Genomic DNA, 9,501 nt, shown 5'->3' on the forward strand with positions numbered 1-9,501 from the left:
GAGAGATAACTTGTTAGTTATCTCTCTCTGAAAGTACTTTTTTGTGGATGTAGTGCACTTATGTGGCTGATTTCTCCTTTTGCTCTCCCCCTCCTATCCCAAGCACAGCACTGCTCTGGCATTCCTACATATGATCTCCTTGTCTCATAAGGATTAGTCCTGTTAGCCAGGAAACAGATAATGCATTTCTCAAATTTTCTGCTACATTAGTATATTTACCTTAAAATTTTAAGCCCTAATAAGCTAGTATTTAAATGGAAGAGTTGGCCTCTTTTGTGAGGATGTTTGAAATTTCCTGGCATGAAATCCCCTTGCCAGCAAGCCATGGAGCAAGCATCCAGTCAGGAAAGAAGTGTCCTTAACAGAAATCGTGTTTAGTTCTGGTGTTTCAAAGCAATAATCTGAGAACAAAATTATCTTTTCAGCATTATGTCGTCAAAACTGAAAACATTAGGACCCACCTACACTGATGCAGGAATTTACTGCAGTGGGACAACTTCCCCCTGCCCCAATATTATATTCCAAGTGTTCTATGGAAAACAACAAGAGCCAATGCAAAAACCAAAAAGTATTTCTCAGTTTAAACCATTGTTTGAAATGAACTCAAACATGTCTAATGGACTCTTCTCCTGCTAACTTCACAGACAAAGGCAGCATTGACTTGCCCCAAATACCAGGAACAGAATTCATGCATCTGAGTGCGCTCCAGTGCCACAGCCATAATCGCCTGCTCTGCCTGGCACTTGGTACAAGCAGCCATTTGTTAGAAAAATAGACTTCATTAGTGATATTTCAGCTCAGAGTGCTGTGCCTTTGGACAGCCTGATAGAACATGCAGAAGCTGTGCTTCTCTCTCCTGGCTGTAGCATTTTGCATTTTACAGCTGGTGACTTGATAGAACAGTAAAAATATCTAATTTTCACTTCTTGTTTAGTTGGTTTCACTTGACATAATTTATTTGGTTTTGAGGTTTTTTTCCCCTGTGTAGGTTTGCATCCAGTGGTGTTGCAGCATTTATTTCCTTTTCAGTTTGAAAAAAAGTTAAATTGCATAAATGAAACTTTTTTTTTCCCTTTACTCAGATTTATCTTTCCCAGAATAGGTGTGTAAGTTAAAAGTATTATCTTTCCTGAGATGAGGTAAATCTGGGCCTGTGGGAACCACAGGAAATGTGTTCCTCAGTATTGCTAGTGTTGGAATGCTGTGTGGAGCCAGGCTCTCCATAGAGACCTACTGTCACTACATTGATTTGAAGAACAGCCCTGTGACACTTTAGTGAGTATTTGTTTATAGAACAGATGTGGGAGACCAGCCTGCTGTACAGGTGGGAAGCGCTTTCCCCTCCATATTTTAATCAATTTGTTGCTTTTCAGAGATACAGAGATGTGCTCCTGGGGAAAATTGTCATTTGAATGCAGTAAGGGATACTATTAAGGCCTTTCAGTGCCCTGGCTCATGTCACTTTATCTTCTTAAATGAGCAAAAACAGGGTGAAAGAATTTTGCAGTTACACAAACAGGTAACCTCAGATTTGTGATTTTGATCCCCCCCTCCTCTTTTCCTTTCCCTGATCTCAGGTCTTTCCTGTTGCACAGTATAAGCCCCTCAACAGAGTTTAGGCCTTTGGGTTTTTTGTTTTGTAGGGAGGAAAAAGAAAACACTCTGCACAAATATTTTAATTCTCTGTGACACATCAAATGTGAAGAATTGCATTATCCTGGCTGGTTGATAGCAGCAAGCTGGTTTGCCACAAAATTTATTGAGATAGAATAGTCTTCCAGCAGCAAGAGATGAAAGCTCAGTGAGTTTTGTATGTTCTTTTCTGATGTAGAAGTATTAATGGGACCTGTACTTATTTATATAGCTCTTCTGAAAATCTGAGTGGTTGGTATTAGTGCTAAATTAAGTGAGAAGCAGGCAGTTACGAAATAGCCACGTTTTACAAATGGGGCTAATCCCAGTTCAGAAAGGTTGGCTGTGCTAGACCACGTAGCATCATTAACAGAAGGAGAAATAATGAGTTACAGCCTTGAGTTCCTTGAGCTTATCTCTGTATTATGGGTTTCAGGCACTTGAGTCTGTTTGGTTATAAGAGCAGAGGTTATTAAGTGCACGCTGCTTAAATAATTTAATTAACTCTCTTACCTCTGCTAGTTTTCTCACTGTGTTTACAATCTGTGCTTCTATATCAGTGCAGATTAACGTGATTTCTTTTAAATTAGATTATAAAACTGTGAAATACAAAATTATTATGATCAGCATCAAATTGTCCTTAATAAAAAGTGTTTGGATTTGAACTTTTAAAATTATTACATCAGTTTGAAGATCCTGGTCTTTTTAAATAGGCAGGCTTTTATCAGAGTTATAGGCAAGGACTTAAGAATATTGGGTCAGCTCACAATTGAGTACATCAGCATGTTGGCTCATGCTTTTGACTTGGCTCTAGTCAGGAATACTTCATGTTCTTCTTCACAGTCTGTGTCTTTGGTCATCATTGTCCAACTGTTCACCCGTTTCATCAGCGCATTGAGCCATTTAAGGGAGCATCTGATTTTGAAATTGGAAAAGAACTGTCTGTGTAAAAAAAATTTCATGTCCTTTTCTTTTTAAGGAAGTTGCTATGCAGCTCTACTAATGAATAAATAAATTTTATCTTACCTGCATGATCCCTCAGAAGCACTGCATAGAAGTTAAGATACAGTACAAAACTTGTGTTTACCTGTCTTGTTGTTACTTGATTATTCCCAATACTTCAGTGATAACACTAACAGAGCACTTCATATGCAAAACCCTTGGGGTAGAGATTTGAAAACTTCTGGTGTTTGTTGCCAAGTATGTTCTTCATGAAGCATTCTCATCCATTGCTGGGAGTACCACACCTGAGTCTGTACCAGTCCTTTTCTATTTTGTGCTGTAGGGCAGCTTTCTAACATAACCAGACTTAAACTTTTCATTTGGTTTATTCATATGGCTTCTTGGTGTGCCACTTGAAGGCACTTGCCTTTTTTAATATTAAATTTATAAATATTATAGAATAGATTATATTATTATATATTAATATTAATATTATGCTTTGTCAGATAGACTTTAATGAAAGCTTAGGGCTATTACACATTATTAATCATGTTTATTTAAAATAGATGGCATCACCTTGAACACTTGCAGAGTTTGGTCAAGTTGGCTAAAGAATATCCTTGTTTTGGGAGAGGATTTGCGTTACTGTCTGTAGGGAGATGATTGGTATTTTCATGCCAGGGTCATTTCTGGTGGAGGTTGGGTTGTGCCTTGGTGGGGGGGTCGTATGCAGGCTGGAAACTTGGGAAGAAAATCCTACTGTGTCTGCAGGGTTGGAGTGGTGGGGTTTGGTACAGACAGATGGAGACCTCTGGGGAACAAGATTAACAAATACACTGGTAAAAAAGATTCTTGGGGCATCTCAAGTGGGAGATACACATTGGGTAGAAGACCTCCCAAGAGCACCACAGGAGGGGAGACTCCCAAGAGTCATTATTTCCAAAGAAATTTTGTGACTAAGGAGGATTTAATTTCTCTGAGGGTACTTCAACTTGTATCTGTTCTCTTTTCATACTAAATAGACCTCAGATATGTACTTTTATTTTTTTTAGTCAAAACAGTTAGTAGTAATGATTAGTTGAAATATTTGTTGATGCACTTTTTAGCCTTTTTGTACAGCTTCTAAGTTTGCCTCCAGTATATTTATTACTTGCATACAGTGTTTTCTTTATTTCTGGTTTGGTGCTTAAGCCTTTAGTGTGAGTCCCAGCTAGACTGTAAAATCTCCTTCAGCAGCTTGCTTATGCTTGTGGCATTAACCTTTCTGCAGGGGGTTGTGATGTTTATTTATAAAATTCCAGTTTTCCACTTACAAATAGAATATTATTAAGAGAGTCTTCTTTTTGCCAATTAGGTCAAAGTCCTAAAATTTTAAGACCTAAACCACATGGTTTAGAGCGAACTGATTCACAAACCATAGGTGACTTTACTACAAGAAGAAAGGGTATGTACTTTAGCACTGTATGTATATGGAGCTTTATAAAAATAAGTGAAGCAAAAATTTTAAAAATTGTTATTTTAGAATAACTTTGGCATATTCTATTCTGCTATAGTCTGAAGTTATGGATGTATTTTCCATGCCACGCAACCAGTTTTCTGTATAAGGAATTAAAGATTTTCTGGCTTGAACAGTGCATGGAAATTTTTCTTTGATATTAACATGAATGTTCTGATCTCTTAAGTTGTGGCTGTTCATATTTTGTCTGTTTATTTAGAAGCAAGTATATAATAACTTGTAAATTGTACATAGTAACTTGTAAGTTACTTGGAACTTTTGTTAGGCAATAACATGAAATCACAGTCCTCTTAGGTCTCAAAATGAAGCAAAATATTGATCTTCTGATCATCCACTACTACAGACATCTATTTATGCACCTTAAAGAGGACTGCAATTAATTTGATGGGCTTTATTGAAGATGCTGAGTTGGTGCCTTACATAGTCACAAGAAGTAGAGAAAATAATGAACAACATTAAAAATCTCAGAGAAGTATCACTGATTACCTTTGGGTGTTGAAGTCCATTGCAACAGGATGAAATATTTCTGCTGTTCTTGGTGGGCTGTGGACGAAGTCCTGGCTCTGTCTGCTGCAGCAGCACCTTGCCCACTGTTTATTCCTGCCAGGTAGTCTCAGACCTTTACAGAAAACTTGAATCAAGCTGATACATTTTTGTGTCAGTTGTGCTTTAGTATCATCTTGCCTATGTTCTGTTACTACATGCCTGACACTTGATCTTAGTGAGCCTGCCAAGATGCAGAAAACTCATGGTAGGAGGGGTCACAAGGACAGAAAGGGCAGTTTTTATGATGACATTGCATTTTGTTTTCCAAGAACAGTTTTAGGGAGGATAAAGTCGACAGCAGTTTGACCCTGTGATATTTTTTTTTCCACAAGCATTTTTATACTTTTTTTTTTTGCTAATGTTTAGGAGGTGTGAGACATATAAGCTGGAGGGAGAGATAATGTGTTTCTTGCTAATAACCTGTTCTGTTCTGAAAATGAAATTTAAAAATTGCACTTTTTTTGAGAACAATGTTATCTGTCATGAGTGGCACATTGCTCTGCTCAGCTGTGGATGATCTCTGAAACGAGCCAGTCTCCTCCTGCTGTTGGTTCATTTCTCACTTTTGCAGACTTAATCTTAGCTGCAGGTTCAGCCCACTCATGGAGCTATGAAACCTCACCAGTAAGGGCACATGTATGCAGTGAGGGCAGAGTTTGCACAGCCGGCTCTGAGGCAAGAAAAAGAAAAGTCCCCAGAGTTGGCTCTGCTGAAACAGCCCATCAGCCCTGCCCTGGGCTTGCCAGCTCAACAAGTCATCAAGGCAGAATGAGACAGAACACAATGCTGCCACTTTCAAAATCTCTTTTCAAAACAGAATTACTTCCTATAAGTATATGCTGCAAAATTCTGAAGTTGCAGTGGGTTTTTTTTTTTTTTTTTTTTTTTTAATTTTAATTTTTTAATTGATGTTTCCTCTCATTACCTGAAAAGATTAAAAACGTAAGTTAGTATATCATGTCTTTCTGAAAATGGAAGTGTCTCCCTTTCCTTATTAGTATTTACTATTTGAAAGATAAAGGTTTTTTCTGTATTTAGTCTGTGAAAAGCTAATAAAATTAAGTTTGTTTAGGAAAGTTCTGTGCTTTACGGTTGTCTGTTTCTTACATAGCAAAACCAGCTCCACTAGAAATAAAACCTCTGCCTGAATGGGAAGAATTACAAGCTCCAGTTAGGTCTCCTATCACCAGAAGCTTTGCACGAGAGTAAGTTTCTTGGCTTTTCCTCATTCAGATTAATGATTTTGGTGACTGGAGTGTCTGTATCATATTTTTATCATATTTTTAGCTTGTTTGTAGCTTGAAGTTTCACTTGGAAGAGTATGAGTCTGTGTGTGTATCTGTGCACTGAAATAAAGTGTGTCCGTGTGAAATTTTGTTTTGTGGTATTAAATATAAGGGACTGTGTATAACAAAAAATGTGACACTCTAGTAAATTTGAATGACAATTTCAGCTCTAATATGCTTATTTTGTTGTTCACCAGGAGGTTTTAAATATTGCAGATGTATTGTTTGTAAAATATTTCCTGGTAATTAGCTCCTCCAGGTTTCCCATGTCTCCCAGACCGGATTCAGTTCATAGCACAACTTCCAGCAGTGACTCACACGACAGTGAAGAGAATTATGTATCCATGAACCCAAATCAGTCCACTGAAGACCCAGTATGTAAAATCTACATCTTAACTACTCTCTTCCTGTGCAGTCCTTACTTTTAAATCGTGCAAAAACAGCTCCATCACTCAAGATCACTCCCTTTATACTTCTAGACCAACAGAATGATAAAAAAATATCCATAGCAAAGCTGTAATTTTGGTAGGGTTTCACTGAAGAAGTTAAGAGCATAAAGAAAATTGTTGATATACATATCTATTATATAAAACAGTATACAACATGACTTTTTTTCTACCTCTTTCCTAGAATCTGTCCCCTCTTTACAATTGTTTGTCCTTGGGCTATGTACGAGTTCAGTATTATGATATGAAGGGAAATAAGCTGTCCTAGGACCTCTGAGACATGCTTAAAAAAACTGTATTAAAAGGACATCTTCCAGGAAATGTAGAAGGAACAAGGGAAAAGAAATGATTGATACTTGTTGTATACATTCTACGAAAATTGAACCATGTGTATTTTATTAGGCGTCTTTCAAAGAAGAAGATAGAAGGAATCTTTGTGTATTAAATGTCTGTATTTTTTCCCTTTTTAGGGGGTTTTCTGAGATAATGAAGCTTCAGATACTCAGCATGGATTGCAGCTAGTTAGGAAAAGTTAATGATGCACACTGTGGTTTTTCTTTGGTGAGGGGAAGGAGAGAGATAAAAAGAAGACTCAATAGCAGTAGTTTTAAGGAAGACAATAGCAGTAGACCTAGGCCTAAACTAAAATGTAGTTTAGAATATGCATAAAGCACTGGAGGAAACCTGGATCTTGAGCTCAGCTTTTCATGTAGTCTAGAATCATGGAGTGGTTTGGATTGAAAGGGACCTTACAGATCATCTTGTTCCAACATCCCATGCCATGGTCAGGGTCAGTCTACTAGACCAGTTTGTTCAAAGCCCCCTTCAGTCATTCAGTGCACTCATATGATTGGGTTGTTAGTAGGGGATACAGCAGTATTTTTCATCTTGAAATCATTTATGTACGACCTTCTTTGGGGAGGGCCTATCTAGCACCTTTTTTGTTCTGTTTGTGTGTCTGCCTTCTTATATAGCATATGCTGGCCCATCTCACTGCCCCTGGGCTCTCTTCTCGCAAAGCTTTTCACTTTCCTGTCCCCTGCTGCTCTGGATACCCTCCAAGTCTCCTCCAGTGTCACTGTCTCCCAGCTGCTCTGGATCCCCTCCCAGCCTCCTCCCAGTATCCCTGCCCCCCAGCTCACCACTACTACCTCTGGATGCTGCATCCCAGGTCCCCCTCATGCCATTCCCTGTGGAAGATGGTGGGGTGCAGGCTCCAGAGCCTGCGGAGCGCCCCAAACTGTGCCTTGTGCCATGCCTGTTGTGCTTCCCAGGGGAAAAGCACTAAGCACGGGGGAACTGCTGATGTTAATTCTTAGCTCCTCTCTTGCAAGGGCCATTGGTAAGTAATGGGTGATGTCCCATTTCACAGGTGCAAGAAACATCCCATATTACACCAGAGATTAGCCCCACCCAAGCCCACAGTTCTCCCTGCACAGAATCACCCTTCAACCTGGGTGTTTCTGTTGATTCTTAAGGCTGTTTCAGGGGCTTAACTTCCATACCAAGATGGTACAATTAATGCTCCAGCTCATTAATATCTTCTGTTTGCTTGCACCAGTCCTATTTTAAGGTTATTCAACAGATTTCCTTTCTGTTTCATTTGCGTGTAATAAAGTTTCTGTTTCCTAATGCATATGTTCCGCCTGCTTAGTTTGTTTGAAATAACAGATTATTTTTTTGTTTAATGAGTAACAGATTTTTAAATTTATCCTGGAAACATTGATACAAAATCTGAATTTTCTTATTCTCAGAACAAATACACAGAAATTTGTTCTGAGAATTTGAGCAACGAAAATGAACTTCATATTAGTTGTTTGTGTTTGTCCTTGCTACCACTTAATGATAAATGAGCTGGACAGTAGAGATATAATGGATAACTTCAATTTAAAAAGCCCAGTCTGTTTGGCTTTAGCCCATAAAATAATTTACTTCCTAAAGAACTAGAACATTTCTGCATATTTTACGGCCTTTGTTTTAAAATTTGACTTTTTGAGAATTTTTACTTGTTCCAACTCTATCTTAGCAAGGAATCTGTATTTCTTAATCTTTTTCTGTCATCAGCTTTGAAGCATCTTGTTTGATGTCATACTTACCGTTTTTTTTAATAAAATCAGCAATATTCTGCTTTTCCTTTCAAGTTGCTCTCAGCCTTACCCTTCTGTCTTTCCTTCTGCCTTCTTCATTTTTTGCTGACTGCTGCCCTCTGTCTTCCTGTTTTTTCTTTATCTTTTAGAGAAGAGTCCTTCTATTGTACTGTTCCTATAACACCTGTTAAGAGGGAGGGATCAGGCTGGGAGAGGACAGAGGAGGTGAGGTTGTAAAAGTCTGGGCTAACTGAAATTTAGGTGTATACAATGCAACTTCAGTTCAGGCAGCCCTACACATATTTTCCAAAGTTAAAATATTTTTATCTTGTCAATTGAACAATACTCTTTGATTTTCACCTTAATCATGATGACTTTTGAATAAAATGTAAAAAATTCATTTTTAGATTTGCCACTACTGTCAAGCAGAAATTATTGTAGGTATTTAACAAAAATTGGGGGAAATAGAAAATTTGTGCTTAAGTAATGCTAAATTTGAGATATAATAATTGCATTTAAAGAATAAAATACCATCTGTTCTTATTTCATTATATGAAGGGGACATTAAGTGGAAAACACAGATGGGTTTGGTGGCAACCTTAAGTTTGTGGGGGTGGTGTTTGAGTTTTTTCCTCCCTTTGGGTTTTGACTCTGTCCCATTTTTGACATAGAATGTATCCCCTTGCCATACAGGGTCAATGAAATTTGCATGATTTAAGTGATTGCAATAATAAGTGATTCCTTAACCTTTTACATTTTGACAGTTTGTAGTAAGCATATTTGATAATGTGGACCACTAGTTTGTACATTTGTAGCTGAGGTTGTTTTTACTATGATTTCAGAATTTGTTTGGAAGCAACAGCCTTGATGGAGGAAGCAGCCCTATGGTAAAACCTAAAGGAGATAAACAAGTGGAATATTTAGATCTGGACTTAGATTCAGGAAAGTCTACCCCACCTCGTAAGGTAAGCAGTTGTTCAGCCCTTGCTTTTCTGCCGTCAGGAGTTCAAAATTGCCTTCAGTAAGATCTCTTAATGGTCACTTCT

At 38.0% G+C, this 9,501-nt stretch overlaps 1 protein-coding gene across 10 annotated transcripts in view; it reads left to right on the forward strand.

The window, feature by feature from the left end:
• Positions 1-9,501, forward strand: part of GAB1 (GRB2 associated binding protein 1) — a 118,328-nt gene that overhangs the window by 87,579 nt on the left and 21,248 nt on the right. For 9 of the 10 annotated variants that reach the window (XR_007777539.1, XR_007777538.1, XM_050974206.1 and 6 more), the window contains 4 exons: positions 3,929-4,018; positions 5,748-5,841; positions 6,173-6,296; positions 9,298-9,420. Coding sequence is in view for 8 of the 10 variants with exons in the window: in XM_050974206.1 (XP_050830163.1) it covers positions 3,929-4,018; positions 5,748-5,841; positions 6,173-6,296; positions 9,298-9,420 (431 nt within the window). In the remaining 2 variants the exon portion in view is untranslated. The remainder of the gene's footprint in view (positions 1-3,928; positions 4,019-5,747; positions 5,842-6,172; positions 6,297-9,297; positions 9,421-9,501) is intronic. The other variant, XM_050974204.1, reaches the window with a different exon arrangement.

The sequence above is a fragment of the Serinus canaria genome, chromosome 4, assembly GCF_022539315.1.
Source record: "Serinus canaria isolate serCan28SL12 chromosome 4, serCan2020, whole genome shotgun sequence".
Taxonomy (NCBI): domain Eukaryota; kingdom Metazoa; phylum Chordata; class Aves; order Passeriformes; family Fringillidae; genus Serinus; species Serinus canaria.